At 39.1% G+C, this 22,009-nt stretch overlaps 1 protein-coding gene across 6 annotated transcripts in view; it reads right to left on the reverse strand.

Moving 5' to 3' along the window:
• BICD1 (BICD cargo adaptor 1) overlaps positions 1–22,009 on the reverse strand; it is a 169,299-nt gene that overhangs the window by 83,806 nt on the left and 63,484 nt on the right. For all 6 annotated transcript variants that reach the window (XM_030237854.2, XM_030237855.2, XM_030237857.2 and 3 more), the window contains exon 2: positions 734–946. In XM_030237854.2, the coding sequence (XP_030093714.1) occupies positions 734–946 (213 nt within the window). The remainder of the gene's footprint in view (positions 1–733; positions 947–22,009) is intronic.

A 22,009-nucleotide genomic window follows, 5' to 3' on the forward strand; every position in this document is an offset into this window, starting at 1 on the left:
GAATTAATGCATTAAGTAATCACTTTCCAGATTCACATAGGAAATATCTCTTTCAGCAGCTGGACAGTGGGGAGAATCCCTATGTCTAAGCATTCCCAGGGAATGCAGGCAAGATGTGGGCTCATTTCCAAGTGCTGCCTTCCCCTGCATGTAGTTGTTCTACTGCATTCCATAATTTCCAGATTCCAATGGGAAAAAGGCAAGTTATTAAATATTACCTAATTCTCCATCAAAATTATTCTATGTCTCATATGATCAATTACTACATCTGACTTCCTTACTGTTACTCATTTTCTAAGCATGAGCATGCATTTTAATTTTGCTTTACAGTAGAAGAAAACCAGCAAAAGCTTCATCTAATTCTAGGCAGTCCAGAACACCTGAGAAATTACATAAATGCTGAGAAAGAGAAGAGATGCATGAATATCAGAACAGTGCAGAAAATGTGTTTATGTAAAATTCAGTACTATAAAATACAATGCAAAATGCTAAGGGTGCTTAGCAATTACAGCTTCTTGAATTGGGATTTATTATATTTTTTAAGGTGGTGGTGGTGTTTAAACCCAACGAAAGTTATATTTTATAACATAACTAAATTGTAGCCTTCCCAAGCCATGTCTCTGTTTCTGGGAATATCACAGACTGGGAGGTGAGAATTTTAATTTCCTGTAATATTTTGTTTACTCAGAGCCACGTTATCCATGACACCCTAAAGAAATTCAGCCCCCTTTACCTCTTTCAAGTCTTGGACAATAGCAGTGAGCCTCTCATTCTCTGCCTGAACGTTGGTGACCACAGCCCTGCTCTGCTTGAGCTCGTTCTGCATCTCCAAAATCTTGCCCAGGTAGTAGGCTTCCTTTGATGCAGACTCCTGGAGAAGAGTCTCTTCCCGCGTTTCCCCATCTTCGGCCACTTTGCGGTGAACGGAGAAGGACTGGCCAAAAGCCTGCAAGGGGAAAACAGAGCCCAGTAAAAACCTCCTGAAGCCACAATTATCAACAGTAGAACAATTAGAACAATTATCAACAGTACAGAGCAGCTGCACAGCCAGCAGGAACGGGATAGATCTGCAAATCCCAAACTCTGACCTATTAAACACTGTCCCAGCAGCTGAGGCCACCATCCTACCTAGCTGGAATGAAGCATCTTGAGGCTGCTCCCGTTTGCAGTCTGGATTTATGGCCCCCATCCAGCTGACCACCACTGAGCTCAAGATGGTGCTCTGCTAAATGGCCATTAATTAGTGCCAGTGTTTAATCCTCCTGCACAAGGCCAGCCCCTAATTCATCAACTCCTTTCCTCTCTGGTTCCACAAAATAAACGCAAGGTTTGTTTTGGCTTCAAGAGCATAAGTAGCTGACCAGTCTCACTGAATTGCTTTCCATTTCCAACAGCCTTTTCCTATAGGAGCTCATCTCCTGGTATGGAAAAATGTTCCTGGAAGAGCTGAGAATCAAGCAGTGGCCATCTACACCTCTGGGATGCTAAACACAGACTGTGTGAACCCTTTCATTTCATTTATACTCAGTGGTTTTTGCTTCTGTTGGATATTTAACTGTTTGAAAAGTGTTTAAATAGAGAGAGAATTTCAGTTCTTGTCTTCTTGTTACCGGCTTACACTGATCAATTTAATAAGACAGTATTCCTCAGTGACAATTTCTGATGTTATTTTTGACAGCTCTGGAGAAACCTGGAAGAAAGCAAACTACAAGCCATGATAATAGACATGATGGAGGTATCATTTAACTACAAAAAAGGGGGGGAAAACCCAGCAATAATACAATAACATTAAAAAAATGTAATAAAATAATAGAGACAAAAAATAAAAATAGCAATAAAATATAAAATAAAATAAAAGCAAAACCTGATTTGAGTGTATTACCTTTTTAAAAAAGACACTTAGTTGAAAATGACAAGACCTGATTCTGGAGAAAGACAAAAGAGGGATTCTAATATGAGGAATATTTAGCCTAATACAGGCAGAAGTTCTCTCATGTATCTTAAATCCAAGTGAACACACCCGAAAGACCACCATTATTTTTTTCTCCTAATATGTGAGAGAAATTTGAGTCATGGTAATATGCTATTTCAGTGAAAAATTATCCCTAAAAGCCTCATTTCTACCCAGTTCTGCAAAACCATGGCACACACTTGTACCCACTGTAAGCTGTGGCCTCCTTTGCCTTACCAAATTAAATCCATTGTTTTACTGCTGCTATTTATAGACATTCAGAACACGTTCTAAGCTTTACTGGCACTAGAAGTGAAGCAACCCTTAGAAACTTCAAAGTAAAACTCTCTTCAAAAACTTCTCAGCTTTTAAGTCTACTTCACTTGGAGAATCCTGTGAACTCAGCATTAAAGGATTCTAAAAATATTCAATAATGTATTAACCCAGCTGTCTTCTCAAAAAGCTCTAAGTGACTGAAATAGCAAGCATCAGCAACTTGCCAAATAGGATTTTCCAAATAACAAGAAATTCAATTTAATGAAACTTAAGCTCTGATATCTGTGGATCTAAAACAACTGTTTTGGGAACACTGCTAATAAATTATCTTCCTCTACATACTTACGGCTCACTTTTCCTAGTTTGAGACTGAGCAAAAAGCACCAGTCAAATAAAGACCCTACAAGACAAATGTAAAGGGGTAAAATCAAAACACAGCAGAAGAGCAGGACTTGCAGGGGTGGAGAAGCTCATGAATAAATGTTACCTGGAGCCCTCTCTCTATCAGAGAACTACAGTTCAACACCAGTACACAGTGATGACAGCCTTCCAGATGCAGACCAGGCTTTCCCTAATGTACTTTGAAGGTGCACTTTTAGCATGTGTGATGTTTGAGAACAGCTATGAATATAGATTCTGGGGACAGTCCACAGCATAGTGGAAAATTAGTGCGTACTTGTCACATTCACATTCTCTGAAAAGTCCCTTTGCCCAGGATGTTTCTCCTGGGAAGCTGAAAAGCCTCAGAGGAAAATGAAAACAGTCCTTATCTCATTTGTTCTCATTTGCTTCTTCTCTGTTTTGCTCATGTGGAATGTGTTTGGAGATTGTTTACCCACAAGTGATTATTCCATTGGTTTCTGCTGTGAATTGTTTGCACTCATTGGCCAGCTAGGCCCCAGCTGTATCAAGACTCTGGAGAGAGTCACCAGTTTTAATTAATAATTTTTAATCTTCTCTAAGTATCCTTCCTGTATTCTTTAGTATAGTTCAGTTTAGTATTCTTTAATATATTATAATATCATAAAATAATAAATTAGCCTTCTAATAACATGGAGTCAGACTGATCATTCCTTCCTTCATCTGGGGGCAACCTAAATACAATATGTACTCCACATTTCCTTTACCTATGACCACAAAAAACATATAAACTTTTTTTTTTTCCTATGAAACCAGATTGAACACTACTGTATCACAGAATGGGTCAGGTTAGGAGGGACCACTATGTGTCATCTAGTCCAACTTCCCTGCTCAAGCAGGGTGATCCCTGAGCACATGTCACAGGATTGCATCCTGATACTTCTTGAATAGCTCCAGTGACGGAGACTCCATAAACTCTGGTCAATCTGTCCCAGTGCTAAGTAACCTGTGCAGTAGAATTTCTTAATAATTTCTTTGATGGTCAAGCCTATCCCAACTCATCCATATCAGAATACTTCTTTCTTAAACTGCTATCAAGATGTTAAAATAAGAGGAAGGAAAGCAAGCAAACATAGTTCACTTTTGATATTGATGGTAATTATGCAGATCAATTCAAGAAGGAGATGAACATGAAATACCTTTTAATTATAAGCAAGCAAAAAGTTCTGCTTCTCTATTTCATAGCCTGTACAGAACACCAAAAAGTTTAAACTTTCCAGACACGTCCACTTAAAGTCTTCCATGAGATTGATCACTTTTAAATTAAATCACATATCAATACTTTTCAGCTGGTAGCCAAATATTTGCTCTACTTTGATTTTATATTTTAACAAATTGCTTAATACATTTACTTATCCATAAGACCTTACAACCTTGTTATGATGTGAAACTTTTCAAGTAACTGTGCTCACATGAGAAGGCGATGACCTGGACTCCAAGTTAAAGGAGTTCACTTGCAATTGGGTCATGTGCTGGATACAAAATGGTTGGCTGACCAGATCTTATGGTGCTCAATATATGGGAATACCAGCCTGCCATGGAAGCCTGAGTGGAGAAACAGCATTCCTGTGACATGACACCAAGGGAGAGGAAAAACAATGCAAAAGCAAAGCAGATGCTCTCTGCATTCACCACTGAATTAGGTCTTGGTATTTTCATGGAATGGACTCAGGTATTCTGAGTAGGTGCTGTACTATGCAGTGCAGATGTATCAGTTAATTACCACTGCACTTTTCTGCATGGCATTGCTTGCTGGGACTCCTCATTAAAACCACTTAAAAATCACTATTGGTCCCCTGTTGGCTCTTGGTTTCAGTAATCACAGCGTGGGGATTTCCTGACATCTTCCAGATTCAAGTTTGGACCCAGAAGGGGCTGTGTAGTCCTTCAGGGCTTCTGATTCCTTGAGAAACCCCCTCCCAGAGTGGGCACAACTCAAACCATAGGCAATCAATAGCTTGAAGACTGAGGCAAGTTTACTGCTTCAACAAAGACTGTCCTAACAGAGAGCTGTCAGATTTTCACCTTACACTGGTCCCATCAATCCTCTCAAGATTTTTGTCTGGAAAGATGCTCTTGAGTGAGTAAGAATGTTTTTTTTTGTTAAATCAGTTGTAAAAGTCAAGTAACAAGACACCATTAAACTATATACACATCTATCTCCTGAAACCTCAGAACTGTGTAACACTACCATGACTTTTCAAAGGCATCTTAAAATTGGAACTTTGAGAACAATAAAACAGTGATCACTATTTGAGGTCATGATAAAGGATGGTAAAAGTGAGTGCACACAAGGAAGAGGTCAAATTTGATCATGCAGAAAGGTGTAACTTTAGAGGAAAAATACCATTTACTGTTGAACTCTAAGTAACCCCAGAAAGAAATCCCAGTGTCAGAAGCAAACAAGTATGACAGAAATAATGCTGTGAGCAAAATGGGTGCAGACCTACAAAGGAACAACAGAAAACTGACTGCTCCAGACATGTCATAGTTATGTGATAAATATAAACAGCAGTATAAAGCTAATGTGCAGTGACATAAAATGATGTCTAAAACAAAAATTATATTTACCACTTCAAGAAAGAAACGAAAAAGAGAAGCTAGATTTCTAATTTAGGTGTAGAAAGCAGCACACATGCAAAAGATTAGTTTAAAACTTAGGTAGGTAATAAAGGCTGCCATTTCTGAATTTCACTTTTATTTTTACTAAAAACCTCCTGGGGCTGGAATTCTGAAATGCTTCACAGAAATCCATTCTTCTACTCTGGGATAATTAATAAGCAGCAAACACGACCTGACTGCTATCAGGACAAGCAGGCAGCCTGCCTCTATGGCTTTGACACTGACTGTAGTTTTTTCTGATGCATAATGCAACAGCACTGAACTTGTTCCAGTGATTACCTATCTGAGCTGCTAACTTGCTGCAAAGCACAATCATGTATGTATTATGTATTAGTTACCTCCACATTCATAGCACAAAAGCAGGGAAAAATTATCCAAGAGGGCAGCATGTTTCCTAGTCAAATGTCAGTATGGCACCACAGATGCCAAATTTTGCTCAGGATGCTATGGGTTAATTCCAGGAACAGGCCTTATTTTGTTGCACAGCTTGAACGCCCATTTATACACAAATATTCCTATAGTCATTGGCAATCCTGTGTCCCTACCTAAGACTTTTTTTTTAAGTTTACTATGTATGGGTATTTTTCTAAGTTTGTTTTTCTTTTTTTTCAGAATTCATTGACAAAAAGCTCAAGATTTCTTTGAATTTTTTCTGCTAAGGACCAATCAGTGGCAGACAGGTCTGTGAGAAAATCCCCTCTAGGGAAGGCTGAGCAGTATCTGAGTAGGATCTGCTCCTTCCCTCAAACTCAGTTGGTCCAAAGCTGCTTCCTCCTCAACTTGTGATGCAGCACTGAAACTAAACCCAACATGTTTCTCAGCACTGCAACAGCAAAAAACACCCTTGCAGAGGTGACTGATGGGTTCTAGTCAGAAAGCAGATTATATCTGCTTTCTTAAAACTTCAAGTTTTAGACCTCTAAATTTTGTCATAATGCAGACTAAATCTTTATGCAGCTAGCATGACCTTCTCATGTTCTCATGTTCATTTAAGATGGCTGAGACAGGTCAATAGTTTCCTTTTGGAAGCCAATACTGAAGTTATTAAAGCCCTGAAATGCAAATACTTGGCACATGGCAATCAAAACACAGGCAGGTGCATGCTTAATGATGACAGAAGAAAAAAATTAATAGGCATTGTGTGGATAGTGCATGTGAGATGGACAGCACATGCAGGGAAGCAGATTGAAAACTCAAAACCAGACTGAGAACACAGCCTGAATCAGCATGGGCTTATAAGCAAGAAAACTAGATCATGAACTTCTAGGTTGACAGGCTAGCTGAAAACAGCTAATTGTCCGATTCCTCCTGTGTTCAGCAAAGCAGGATACTGAACTCTTCTGCAGAGGCAGAAGACTGAGCAGCTACCTCATCACTAATTTAGCTTTCAGCTAAGAACATGAAATGAGGTTCCTAGACTTTAACCTGTTCCCCAGTCAAAAGGAATGAGACAATTGATCAAAATTCCATTGTACCCAAGCACCTGGCTAAGCGCTGGTAGTTTCAAAATTTCCAGACTCAAGATGATCAGTTTTATGCTCTATAGAACAAAAGATGAATGAGATTTTTGTGTGTTTGAGTTTTATTTTCTTAATGAAACAACATACCTTTTACTTCACAGGCCCCATCTTGCAGAAAAAAAAAAAAAAGGAAAATATTTTGCAGTCAATATGAAGCAGGCTAACAAACTGGGGGTTTCTTATCTGTTCTCACACCAGCAGTCTGCCTTTTGAAAATTGTGAAAATAAAAAATTAAAGGACATGGTTTTTTCAATTTATGCTTTGCTACAGATAATTGAGGAAGCTCAGGTTCCCGTTTGAAACATGTAGAGGGGAGCATCTGCTGCTGAGTGAAAAGGATGTTAGAATAGATCCATTAATGATCTGAAATAAAAGATACTATGGTTATGACAGGACAAGAGGAAACCACCCCAAGCTGTGCCAGGGGAGGTTCAGATTAACCATGAAGAATTTCTTCACTGAAAAGGTGGCCAGGCACTGGAACAGGCTGCCCAGGGAGGTTGTGGAATCACCACCCCTGGAAGTGTTTAAGAAATGACTGGACATGGCACTCAGTGCTATGGTTTAGTTGATATGGTGGTGTTTGGTCAAAGTTTGGATTTTACCTTAGAGATTCTTCTCCAACCTCAATGACTCTATGAGCATGGTACAGGCAACTGAGAAATCTATAAAGGATGCTTGAAGAAGCTACCACCTAAAGGCAAAAAGCATTTAGCTTTATCTCCAAATACCAGCTTATTAATTCAACTCTATCCAATAAAAATGCAAATGCTGTTGCAATGATAAAGTCACACAAGTCAATATCTGCATAAAAGTTTTCCCTTGCAAAAGGGACTTGCAAGCCAAGGTGATGGAGGTTTTACCCCTGCCAGAAATGCTAAGGAGATCAGATACATGGAAAACATAACTAATCCTGAGTCTATTTACTGATGTAGAGCAGTAGGACAAATGTCAACAATTCATAGGCTTCTCCCCAAGGACTATTTGGGTAAAAGAATGAACAGCACAGATGCTTCTGTTTGCTCTCAGTGGATCCCTTCAGTATCCACAGTCCTCTTGAAATTCTTATATCAGATGCTAATCAACAAAGCCCTCAGAAAACACAGAGAGATTTATATTCAGCTCAGCTGCAGACACAGCCATGCTTCTGCAGTCCCAGTACACAGTGTGCTGATTTCCATCAATATGTGAGGCCTCAGGCAACCACTCTGCCTTTTTATAAATAAGGAACAAAACCACTCCTAAATGTGATGGTTAGGAAATATTTATAGAGAAGAAGAAAGCACTGCCATGAAAATGAGCATTCAATGCCAATATCCATTGTTCACCTGCAATCCAGCAAGAGGGGGAGTGAATAAGAATTTCCATTTAATTGCCTTTAACTGCACTCTAGATGAGGATTTCAATTCCCCAGCCCTAAGCATTCCCTCCAGGCACAGAAAACACAAGAAGGGGGTAGCTTGTAACAAAAAGCACCACTTATCTACAAGGCAACAAATTAGTTTCATGCTGGTAATTCTAAAGCAGCTCTGTTCAATATCCCTATGGCCAATAATTAAATTATTTCTATAAACAAAATAATTCATATCTTGTTAATGAAACATAAGGAAGCTTACAATTTTGCACAAATTACTATCAGACCAACATCAAGCTATTACAAAATTTCAATTAAAACCAGGAGAAGCACTATCAGAACAAGCATGTAAGACTATCAAGAGATTTTTAATTTTTTTTTAAACAAAATGTGCCCAAAGGCAGAGGTGGAAACCAGCCTTCCACTGAGGCTTTATTACATTTGCACTGAGCACCAAAATCCCATTTTTACAAAACCTTAATTTTTTCTTTTCTAACCGATTTTCTTCTCTTTTTCCAAGTATGAAATGGCTGAAATAATTGCAGTTCTCTCTCCTGTGCTTGCTTGAATAAAGCAGCAAAGAATCAATGCCAAGATGCAGTTCTTTAGGAGCTGCCAGCCTGCTGGGACATTCCAGTTAGTTCACATTAGCTCCCCATATGTAAACTCAGATTCCATAGTCAGACCACATTAATGGAGCATTTCAGGAATGGTCTAAGCAAAGTCATGCCAGTAGTGAATAACAAAAACAACCCAGTTGCTTGGTGAATCACCTGAAGGGGGACAGAATAGAGAGGCAAACCCTTCTCAGCAGTGCACAGGAAAAGGGCAAGATACAAGGTCACAACCTGAAACCAAGGAAATACAGACAAAGCAAAGGAAAATCCACCCTGAGAGTGTCATGGCAGCAAAATAAGCGCCCAGAGCAGCTGTGTAACCTCCATGCTTGGAGACTTTCCAAACTCAGGGTCTTGTCTTTGAACTTAACTTTGACCCTCAGTCAGGTCATGGACAAGATCACCTTCAGGAACCTCTTGCAAACTAAATTCCACTCTGATTCAGGGAGCAACTCTCAGTGCTGGAAGGACTGGCAGACACTAGACTTCCCATGGACCATGCAGCTGAAAGAGCCATGACTCACAGCTGGCCATTTCCTTAGGTATCTTCAACACCAGCCTAAAATTGGAGATGACCAAAAGCAAGACCAATGTGGTTTTACTGTAATAATCAAATCTGATTATTTTAATGGAGCATACAGATATGAAGTTTTAAGGCCAAGAGCACAAAGGGACCTGGAATTTTAACTATTTGTGCCACCAGCACCCTCAACCAATTTTATTGCAGCAGTCATAAAAATCTGACCCTGAGAATAAGGCTCCATCTAAGCCAAATTCACAGTAACAAGGGAGGATGAGTCTTGGGCCTATAACTTTTTCTGCCTTATGAGTCAGGGCAGAAAAAGGTCTGAAAAATTCTTATTTTGGAAGAATTCTCATTAACAACCATACTTACAGAATACATGTTTTCTGTATATCCTACTAAAGTAATCACACTCATTAAATTTAAAGCCTTAATTTGCCTGGAAACCCCAACACTCCTATTCTCTGCAGGTCTTCATGTGAATTGCCAGTACAGCAGTTCTGATTACTCCATAGGCAATTAATGAGAATTAACTCTCTCTTTGTCATCACATATGACTCAATGTCAGCATGTGGAAACCAGAGTTGTGCTCAACAAGTACCTTGGACAATGGAACACAGGGAAAGAGCTGCACATTCCAGCTCCTGGAGATGGAGTGTAAGCTGGCAGGAGGCACACATTAACTTTTGGAACAATAATTTTTTAAACCAAACATTTGGATGGAGAAGGACTATGCAAAGATTTCTGCTGCTTCAGGCATTGACAGAAACTCCTAAAAAGTTAAGTTGGAAAAACCTCTAAATAAAAGCATGTCATTCAGAACAAGAAGGCAAAATTACAGACCTCTCACTTATTTTCAAAGGAAGGTTTCATTAGAGTGCTGCCAGCCACAGAATTACCATGGGGAACCTTATGCTTCCATTGGCACTGATCAATGCAGTGCACACAGCTGTTTCAGAGAATGCTCTTGCAGTGGGTGCTCACTGCAAGTTCTGGATAATCTCATGTCTCCAGAGCAAGTGAATTTTTAAGGTACAAAGTGATACCTTAGGAACCAGTGATACCAGGTACTGATAATCATGTTGCAACAATAGTTTGCCTATTCAACCCCTCAAAAAAGTGAGACTCAAAGAATGGGATTGCCATAAATTGTTCCACTGCAATCCTCAGAGAGCTCTAATTAATTTTGCATGGACTAAGAAGAAAAAACACAAAACAAACACAAAATACCCAATTCAAAAAAAACCTGTCCATTTATCCAGCCATAGTTGGGACAGTGACGAAAGGAACTTGGTGCACAGTGCTGGCCAGAAGATCTGTTCAGGAGGAGAGAGGGATGTGTCTGACACAGGAGGCTGCGTGAGAAGGTGGAATGCCTGGCACTGCTCCAGGCACTGCTGCACCCACACGTGTCTGTCTCAAGCCAACCCAACAAGAAATTGAAGAAGACAGACTGTGCCCCATGCTGTGCATTTGTAAACCTACATGTCCAACTGCAGCAGGGCTCCAGACTGATTCCATTTGTCACCCCAACACAAGCAAAAGGAAGTCATCCAACAAAGATTTGGCTTTACAAGTAAGAAATCTGCAACCCAAGCCATGTGTCCAGCCACAGCTTCCCCAGTGCTTTTGCTCAAGGCTCAGCTCTCCCTGCACTACTTGCCTTTTCCTGCATGAACACAGAGAAGTCATCTGCAGAGAGGATGGGATTTGAAAACCACACACAGAACAATGAGACCAGGAATCAGAGGCAACATCCAGGGTTGCACCATGTTTATCTGGCTGCCTGTTTTAGGTCAACTAAAATCTTAAGTAGTTGCCAGCCTCATTCCCTGACAGTGTCAAACACATAACATCACCTGATGATGAAAACTCTTGTTTGTGAAACATTGTCTCCTGTGAGCAATTTGCAAAGGATAACAAGTTTAAGAGGATAATATGCTTTTGCTTTGTCAGCAGCTTTGTCCCAGGGTGACCTACCCTCCCAACAGTAAGATAACCACAGAAGCCTACACAAACTGAGCTTCCATGACTTACCCAGTTCTACTGAAAGAGTGACCAGAGATTTCACTGGCTTCAGTGAAACCCACATTTTCCCCTTGGGTATTTATTTCTGAATGATATATTGTATTCTGGTCCTGATTCACTGTATTTGCTCACGTGGAAGTTGCCAGCAAATTACAAACCTTTTAAACAACAAACTTTTGAAAATCAGCAAAACCTGTCACTCTGAGCTCTTTCAACAGCCGCTTCATTTTCACAGAGGCTTTCAAACCACTTCAGCATCACCAGGATTTTCCCTCTAGAATCTTGCTTTTTCACAGCAGCAGTTTTCATTAAATAGGAAGGCTTCTCTCCTCCCTTGACACCTATCCACGGGAGCGTGGCTGGTGGATCAGTGGCACAAACAGGAGAACACCTCAGTCAGCAGCCACCAGGGAGTGCTTAGCTGGCTGCCTAAATCTGTCCTGCCCAGATGCAGGAGCTTTCCCTTTCTTTTCCAGAAAGGAAGGTTTCACACGTCCCTGAACCTGATACTTAGCACACATCCCAGCACGGGGTGATGGCCATTTGCACAACTGCAGCAGCAGAATGCAAATATCAACGCTCCCTACAAATGGACATAGGTGGTTTCCTGCTTTTCTAACGAGATTTAAAGCAAAACAATTAACATCAGCACCAATGAAATACAAAAAGACTACTTAAAGGTGTCTGCACATGTGCTCACATGCACACCAAAGGAAACAGCAGAACAGGGGTTACAAGGAAAGTTTGCAATTATTTGCTACAATATCATAAATGTGATTTCACATTAAAGAAAATGATGAACAAGCTGACCCAAAGATATGGTGCTAAAATAATGAAGAACAGGAGTGAAACCATAAAATAGCCAGTTAAAGAAAACTGTGGAATTCACTCTTCTGGAGGAATGAAATAAAAATATAATGCACAATACCAAACCTGCCATACACTCCTAATGCACAAAACTAGTTTGCCATAACCAGTCAGTAAGACACATGCTAAGGACCTGATGTCCCCTGTCCCTTATCACAGAAATGCTCCTGATGTGACCACCTGTGCACACACACATGTGTTCTTGAGAGTAAGAATGCATAAAAGTGTGAAAGAATGAAATCTGTAAAAAATAGGAGTGCAGGTAGGTGGAAGTCAGACATCTGATTCATTCTGCAAAATCAGCAACACCTCCACACTCCATAAGGTCTCCAGAAGGACAGTTTGCCCCACTTTGGATATGACTTGTTTTTAAGTTTATGGTTAGAGAGGCAAAATATTTTTAAAGACCCACTGTAAGACCTCTTCATATTACCAGAAGTACACTGGCTCACTGGGCAGGTAACACAGTGAGCACTTTGTCAAAAGCACACCTCACAATTCACAAGTTTTAATTCATTCTCCAATGTTGTAGTGAGTGTGAAGCTGAAAAACTGCAGCCTGGAGTCAGTGACACACAACTTTTCTTCCTTTTCACATGTGTGTGGTCCCTGTAGCACATCAACCTGCCTGCCATGGCAGACCAACCACCACTGATGCCCCTGTGCATGCCTCAGATACTGTGTAGCTGCTCTACATAACATTATAATCAGGGCATGCAAAATCAACGTGCATATGTACAATATATACTCAGTTCTAAGTCCTGAAAATACACTGTCATGTTCTTGAAATATTATATGCACTCTGAACAAGAGCTATCATTCTATTGATAGAAAATAGTGGAGCAAATCATCCCAAAAGAGAATTTTCAAAGCAAAGCCCATCTTCCAAATTTGACCACTATCAGTGATTGATGAACATGTGTTATGATCAAGACCCTCTAAGAATTCCAGGTGAGCAGAAAGGCTGGTGACACTGACCACGGATGGAAGGGACACAGGATGCTCTGTGCCCTCCTGGCCTCACCCAATGCCACAGCAGGCAGGGTCCCAGCATCAGGAGGGATGTAAGATTCCTATCTCTCACTACAATTCCCATCTGCCATTGGATAACTTCGATACCCAATGGCTATTTATATTTCTTACCCGGATCCCAAAAGAACCAGGATCACCTCAGTGCAAAACAAGCTGTAAGCAATTTCCATTTATTGTTAGCCTCTCATACCCTGAGTTATGAAACACTTCTATTACTGAAAAAGCATTTCTAATCTACATGTGTAATCTATACTGTATCATATCTGATGACTCTTTAGATTAAAAAATACTATTACAACATGACACCTGACAGAGATGCAGCTTGCTATAGGGATGCTCATTTTCAATTTACTGCTTTACAAAGAGCTTTTCAAGAGAGTCAGACAAATCCACATTGGAAAGATATGTCAGTTAATTGAAGTATTTCACATTTGAGGGGAACAAAGAGCTCCCTGTTGACTGCCACTTTGAGGCAATTCCTGAGAGATTTGATGGTTTCTTTTCTGTTTGTCTTAAACTTGAACCTCTGAGCTGCGGCAGGTCTATGAGTTAATTTGTAGGGAGCACACATCACTGGAAAAAAAAGCACTAAGTGAAAACACAGTGTCATCAAACAACAAATTTCTTTTGCATTCATAGATATGAGTGGATTTTTTGGATTCATAGATACTCCCTTGAGTCAAAATTGCAACCACTTTTACTATTGGGAATCTTAAGCCAGACTTCTAAAAACAGTGGTAACTTCATACAAAATCTGTGCAGATGACATTTCAGTCAAACTTCAATCAGCATAGCTTAGAAGGAAAAATCAGGGAACAAAGAACAGAATGAACTATTTCTCATAAATTTAAAGTATAAAGTTAGCATATATTTCTGCCCTAATGCAAATTTAAAAGGCTGTCAATATGGAGAATCCAGACTTAAAGTGCTAGATCTCTGAAAATAAATCAATTAGGACAGAATTCCAAGGGAAAAAAATGAACTCAACACATCATGACTGCTGCTTAAGACAGAAAGAGCACAAAGACTGTGCTGTGTAATTACCTGCACATACACCTAACTGCACACCAGTGATGGTGATTCCAGAACACTCCAAGATGCAGATTGATTTATTGCCAGATGAAGAATTGTTTGTACCTGGTAGGTTAATACAACAATCATTTTGCAAAATCATTAGCCTGTGGAACCATACTTATCATACATCAAATCTATGATAAACAATGACCAAGGAAAGGAATAAAACTACACTTCATTGATCTAAGGACCCACAAATTAATCAACTACACCACTTATATCAACTTTTCTCCTAATTTGAAAAGAAGCACTGCATTCACGGGGCTATCAAAGTATAAATTCAAGGTCACCAGCCACCAGGAACCACTGGAGGGATCCCTGGGAAAAGGAACACATGTGCCAATAGGAGGAAATATATGCTAATAAAATTACTCTGGGGAAATGGTTATCATAGAAATCTTTCTTCCAGGAAAACCTATTGTGAAAAATGCCAATCACTTCTTTTAAAATTTTAAAAGTTCAACAGCAATAAAATAGTTTAAAAATAGTAATAAAAATCAGAGCAATAAGAATTTGGACAGAGTTCAGACAATAAAGGACAATAAAAAACAAAGAATTATGGATGTCCAGGTGTCTGGCACTCTGCAATAGAAACACATTCTGCTAACAAAGGATTAACCCTTAAAAGCAATAGCCTGTTGCATATTCATATACCTCATACATGACGCAAACATTCCTTTCAAACTAGGGATTTTTCTGTTTATTGTCAACTTCCCTCCCCCCCTCATCTTGTAAATCAATCACCTTGGTCCCCACAAAGTCTGGCCTTTCCTGATAAGGAGGCAGTAATTCTTCTCTTAAGATTTTGGTGTCTTGTTGCTGTTATCTCTATGCAAAGAATTTCTTGGTTATCTTATCCATTCCTTGAGCTAGTTACAAGAAGTATCTTACATCACATAGGCTATAGCATAATATTAAAATAGAAACTAAGAACTATACTTACCACACTACTTAAAAAGATTATTACAACCTAACTTTCCAACACAACACATATAGTATTCATTTTAATATTTGCAAAGAGCCAATAATCTAATATCCTTTTTTCACACCTATGAATATGTATGTAAAAACCAGCACAGGAACAGGAGCCTCTTCTGTCCTCAGCATGCACAATATTAGAGAGGAAATATTCCCTTGTGCATCCAGCATTGAATAAACAATTCCTGCTTCTTAATGCTACATTGGTGTTAAGGAGGAGTTCTTTTTACCAGTTTTTTTGGTAACTATTTTTTTTTTATTTAGAAGACTGTCCAAGATTCTAAAACTGCTTTGAAAATAGCAACTCATTGGGGTCTTTTTAGGGTTACTCAGTCCATTTTTGCTAACATGCTCCAAGTAAATTCATGCAGGTCTGTTTGGTAGCAGCATGTTCCAGCAGAGCCATCTCACAGCTGAGAAACACAGGCATGTGACAAAACCATGCCCAGAGATACCACAGGAACAGTCACAAAGGGGAGAGAAATCAAGGATCCAGAACCTCCTCACAGCCATGTCTAGGGTAAACCCCACCACTTATTCTAATGACAGAGAGATGAAAAAGATAATGGAAAATAAGCCAAAAAAAAAAAAAAACAACCAGCCATGTAGTATAGTAGAAGATATTTGAACTTTCCTGCCTTAACTTCTTCCAGACAATACCAGGCACGCTGCAATTTATGACTCTAAAACTCATGTAGATACTAAGACTCAAACTGAACACATACAAGGTTTATTAGGCTGTGCTCAAATAACACCCCATCATGTAGGGGGATTAAAAGAAAAGCAAAATGTTCATGTATTTAAAATATCTGACTTCTTGGAAACACAGCAAACAATTGAGACAGCTCTGCTGTCTTAGCAGTATATTTATTATGAGGCTAGTCCCAAGGGGGTGAAAAGGTTAAATGTCTGAGCCACTGTGAGAATTACAGGACACAGGAAACTATTTCATTAGATCCCAAGATAATCATGTTTTATTGCTGACCCTGGCAATGCAGCACAGAACACAAATATTAGAATGACAGCACACAGCAACCCTCACTGACAAATAGGTGCATTTGGAGAAAAACAGGGATTTGAGCTCTGAACTTCAGTGAAATGTTAGAGAAGAAAGTCGGGGGTTTTGTCAAGATCAGAGTAAGAAGATAACTTATTTTGTGTAGAAATACTATAATGCCATTTGTTGAATGTTCTGTTGGGCTGGGCTTCACATAACAAAAAACACTGAAAATCACAGAAAACGTGGCAAGATTTCATCTTGTGATACCAACATAAAATTTGCTTCTATTCAGGCTGAGATTACGTGCTCAACATAGAGCAAGGTTTTACATGCCCCATGCTATGAAGAAGATTAGACAAACTTTTGAGACAATTACTAAAAACTGAGTGATTCTCAGTTGTAACCTACATTGCTGGAAGCATTTCCTACATAAAAGATTACAAATGGTGGCACAGAGAAATGCATTTCTAATTAAAAAGTCATTTATTAGCTTACTTTTAGAGGGATCACCAATGACAGCATGCCTGTCTAGCAACACTAATTCCTTGCTGTGGAAGAAGGTAAGTTAAATACCTGGGAAAATGTTACTCAATCTAAGAAACAGCAGCACTGCACAGGAATTACCAGCCTGCTTCAGCAGGGACCTGGCCAAGTCCCTTAAATGGACTGAAGAGGTCACTCAGGTCCTGTGACTGGCCACCTTCTTGGTCCATCACACCTCTGAAAGAATCCCAAGCTTTTCAACTGTATTGTGACTACCACTGAGTGAAAAAGGGAATGAAAAAAAAACAAAAAAACAAAAAGACAAAGAAACAAATAAAGACAAGTCCATTTTTAATTTCTGCTTTGATAGAAGTAGCTAGTTATAAACTTTTGCTTGCACTGTTTCACTGCAAGGTAGTTGGAAACATTCAAGTCATCTATATGATTGAGTGCTATGAAATTACCCAGGGGATGGTAACCTGACCAGTAATACCCTGATAACACAAACTGAAAGGTCTCCATCCTTTCTCTTGTTGCCTCAGAAAATGAGCAAAATAAATCCTCAGTTAAAAGCACAGACACAGAAGTTGAAGGTAATTCAAAGAGCTAGATAGCAACACCTGTACATCACATCTTGTAGGACTTTAGAGCATACTTGTTCTCTCCACACTGGAACAAATAACCCAGATGCAAAAATTTTGTGACAGAGCATTTTATTAAATACAGAGAGCCAGGGATCATGAGCAAAGCAGAAACAAGCAAATTACTACTGAAATGAAATTAGATGCCAAGCCAGTTAAAACTGTACCAAATTTTGTTAAGCATTTAACAGGGAGACATGAGTGATCTGCAAGGGAAGGGTAAAATACAGATCAAAATCAAATTGCTCAAGGAACCAGAATATTTGATGACAGGGTTGGGCTCAATTCAGAACTACAAGCTAATCTAATAACTAAAAATGAGCTAATAAGATGGATTTGATGAGTCCTGCAGTGCTTTAAAGGCTTGGCTATAATATCAAGATTGCCTTAATGCTGTACATCCCTCAGATCTCACATTTTCTTACTGCTCTTCACAAAAAAAATTACTGCTGGGAACTGTAGCTGCACTTGTGCTCAAGAACAAGAGGGAACATAATTAAAATGAAGACAGCTTCATACCAACAGTGTAAAAAGGATGAAGTCACCTTTTAAAGGTGGCCATTACCCCAGCAGATAAAAGGAGCTCTCTTGGGTGAACTTGCAGATAATTTCTGAAAGACTGAAACTTCTCACAGGAAGACTGAGATGAATTTTCGTATGCTTTTTTCAAAAGGATGAAGAAGAGCTGGTTCAAGTGATAATCTACTATAACAGATACAACAGATCCTGTGATTTACTCAAATTGGGCACTAATAGAGCCCAACCCAAAAGAAATACAAAGGTGGGAGTGTCCAAGTGGATTTATACTTATCACAGTCGAGCCCCACAGTGCCACTACAGATACCTGACAGAGCTGCAGGGACTGCAGCTTAGCACAGAAAGCAGCTCAGGCAGCAGCTCAGCATCACACACAGCTCTGCAGTCTGGTCAGTGCTGCAGCAGGCAGGAGACTGAATCCTAAATACACAGAATAGTCCCAAATCCAATAGAACAAGCCCTAAACCTTTCCACTTCACAAACAGTTTGACTTGCAGCTAAATCATTAAGATCACATTAGCCAGACATAAGCTTTTAAATTCAATAGAAAAAAATTACCATGAAATGTTATTGCCTGTATTTGATAGCAAATTGAGAAAATTGATACAACAGTCTCTTCCAGCCTACAGACTGCTTCATCTCTGAGCAGTCATGGCCTTTTAAAAACATACCTGTATAAAGCTCATTAACCTTTCTCTTTTCATAAATTTAGCACTGAAGAACCTATACTGGTAACTCCTGAGTTGATCCCAGTTAACTGAAAGTAACAGTCTAATATAATTATTCTGACACTGTTGCTATCCTCAAAAGCCTATCTTAGCTGAGATATTAAGATAATTCAACAGCAAAGAATGCTTTCCATGTAGAAACCAGTTGTCCACGAGTTTCACAGAAGAGAAGTAAAAGTTAGGAGTTACAAGTTCAGTAAAAAAGAAATATAAACTATACTATAAATGCAGGAAAACTTCCTCTGTAACCACACTCATTTTTCATCACCTCTGTGTGCATCAGTCCTTTCCACTACTCGACTAAGTTAATTATTCATTACCTAACAAAAATTCTTCTTCCTCCTCAGATAGCTGAAACTTACAGATACCCCTTCAGTATGAATAAATGATAAGATATTGACAGGAATGTGGTGTTCACAGGGCCAGGAGGATGGTGGAGATCGACCAGTGCCTAATTTATACACTAAGTAGGTACCACAGCAAGCATGGCTTTATACATCCCCACATCATTTTGATAATGGCTTTCAATGCTGAAATGAAGGCAATACCCAACATTTTCCAAAGAGCAGCAGCAAGTACCTACTTTGTGCCTCAAAGGCCTTTGAATTTTAAGGCCAGGCAGTGAGTGCTTTCTAAATATCAAAGTCCCCTGGAACCTGGTTTCAGACTGGGCACTCATAAGTAATTCATTGCTGCTGTTATTTTGGAAGCTTCCTGGAAAGGTTAATGCTAGTTAATATTTCCCCTCAAAAAATGGAGCAGAAACCCTTCTCTATCTAGGACACTTCATTCTTTTAAATGTGAAAAAACACATTAACCTTTCACTTTGAAGAGTCTGGGATCTGATAAAGGGAAAAAAAAAATCCAAATCCTTTCCCTACACTCATTTTGACAATCTGTTGCTGTGTAAACATTTCCTTAGTTCTCAAAAGAGGTGATACCATTATCATATACTTGGACTTTATTGTTCAAATTATCAATTAGGATATGGCAGGGTTAATGTTTTCAACCTGGCTGCTTAATTTGCTATGGAACTTCTGTTAAGGGCAGTCCTTAACAGAAGTTTTTAGCCTGTTTTTAACTAGACACATGCTGTAAAGATTATTAACAGCAGTGACAGCAAATATTTACACACTAAAGGAATAGCTCTTTGTAAGTGGGATAGCAAAAACCATTTTGCTTAAAAAGAAAATAAGCCAAAAACTCTATGTTCCCTTTAACTACAAAAAAATTTTACTTTGTAAATACTTGGTGTGCATGTCATCAGTTGATGCTGCAATTGTGTATTTTTACTGACTTATCAAAATGTCTCAGAAAAATCCACAAATCTTTGAGGGTTAATCACATATCAAGAAAGACAGAAATGCTATTGTGAATCTCTGCTGAAACAGCTGTGGTCCCAATAGGCAAATAAAAAAAAAAACCACAACAATAAAATTATACAGCCAATTTTAATGCTGCTGAAATAGCCTCACAATTTGCAGAAAATATCCCTGATTTTCCCCCCAAAGTACTGTGCATGTCATCTGTGACTATTACTCAAACCATAAGGGCTGGTGCATTTCTGTACACAGAACTCCAACTGGCAAACCCCTACTACAGAGAGCAGTTCTGAGATAAAATAATTAGATTTTAAGCTGTTAAAGCACTGACAGTGAGTGATGGCTGGGGTGCTTGCCCTATTATTTCTGCTGAACCAGAAAGAAACCCTTATGTTAATAACAGTACATTACTACAAGTGTTTTGAGATAAGACAGCACCTGTAATAAGGAGGTCCCATTAGAGCAATCTCAAAGTGCTTTACAAAGGTCCCTGAAAGACCAGGAGATGTCAGTGTGTGTTAAAAGCCAGTACTGGTGACATTCACTCAGCTTATTGGGAAGGACAGCACTGAAATTACAAAGCTTCCCAAAAACTAGGTAGAAACTGGTAGAATAAGCAGAAATCAGTTTCCATCACTGATCTTTGGACATTATTCTATAAAATAAGACAGTATCTTCTTCACTAAATTTCTCTTGCATTAGATTGCTGTATTTTCATTTCAAATAGTTCACCAAGAAGGCAATACATTACAGTTATGAGGAAAGCAGAATGGGGCAAAAATAAATTCTATTTCATACTTAAATGTTTTATCAAAAGTCTCTGCCATATCTTCAGTAGTTACAAAATTAGAGCCTAAAAAACTATCATTAGTTTAAATACTAGATAATGCTACTACAACATGGTATTTATATACACACACCCCCATGTAAACATATTTCTATTAGGCAAAAAAAGATGTTAATGCCAAAAGCCTGAACCTATTAACAGGACAGAGTTCTAGGGGTGCCACCTACAGATGTGCCTCACTTTCTTCACTAGGATTGCAAATAAATTATTTTTTTTAAAAATAGGGTGCTTGGCTGAATATCTACATTTTGACTGTTAGCTTCTATCTCTTCATGGACAAGGATCAATAGTTTTGGCCCAAATTTTTCCCAGTACATGTGACCATGGCAAGAGAACCCAGATCTCCTGGTCCCATGGGACATTATCTGTATCAGCTGTAAGGTAACAGGAAGGATAACAGACAAATCAGCAGGAAATGCTATGGGAGAGAAGAAATGAACCTCAGTACTGCAAGAAATATCCTCTCAGACCCTTACCTTTCCCACTCCTGTGATATCTGCTCTGACCAAGACTAATCCTAATTTTGGAGTCCCAAGATACACAGTGCTGTAATAACCCCAACTGAGCTTTGACTTCAAAAGAAAAGTGCACTGAATTTACAGATATTTTCTCCATTTTCTCACTAATAGCACATCTAACACCCATTTTGTGAGAAGAGCAAGCTGTTTGTCCAGGACACACAGGCTCTTCCATGGCAATAGCAATTAATCTCCTGACATGGCAGAGACAGCAGCATATTTGTGCATCCTAACAGCCTGATCAATGTTATTGGACAAAGATGCTGCCCCTTCCAAAACTGCATCTGAAGGAAATATCCTGAACTGCTTCTTTACACCAGATCCCTCTTCAGCATAGGTCACACGTGATTTTTGAGGCAAAATAAGGAACGAGGCTCACACATTTAAAGTAACATTTCTTCATCCACTAAAGCATCTCAACACTTCAGAGAGATGGGGTGCTAGGCAGCTTCTTATAAGCACAAAAGGTGCTGACACAGGCAGCTAAAGGAAATTCAGTTTCAAGGCTGGTTAGATTTCAATTTTGATTTTAGCCTATTGAAAAGCACTGTAGAACCATGTTTCTGAAAACACCAGAAGAAAAAAAATAAGGAGAAAAACACTCAGTAATTCTGAGCACATTTCTAACAATTGCAGACCAATTCTCTGCTTTTACTGATGAAATGCCACTT

The sequence above is a fragment of the Serinus canaria genome, chromosome 1A (assembly GCF_022539315.1).
Source record: "Serinus canaria isolate serCan28SL12 chromosome 1A, serCan2020, whole genome shotgun sequence".
Classification (NCBI taxonomy): domain Eukaryota; kingdom Metazoa; phylum Chordata; class Aves; order Passeriformes; family Fringillidae; genus Serinus; species Serinus canaria.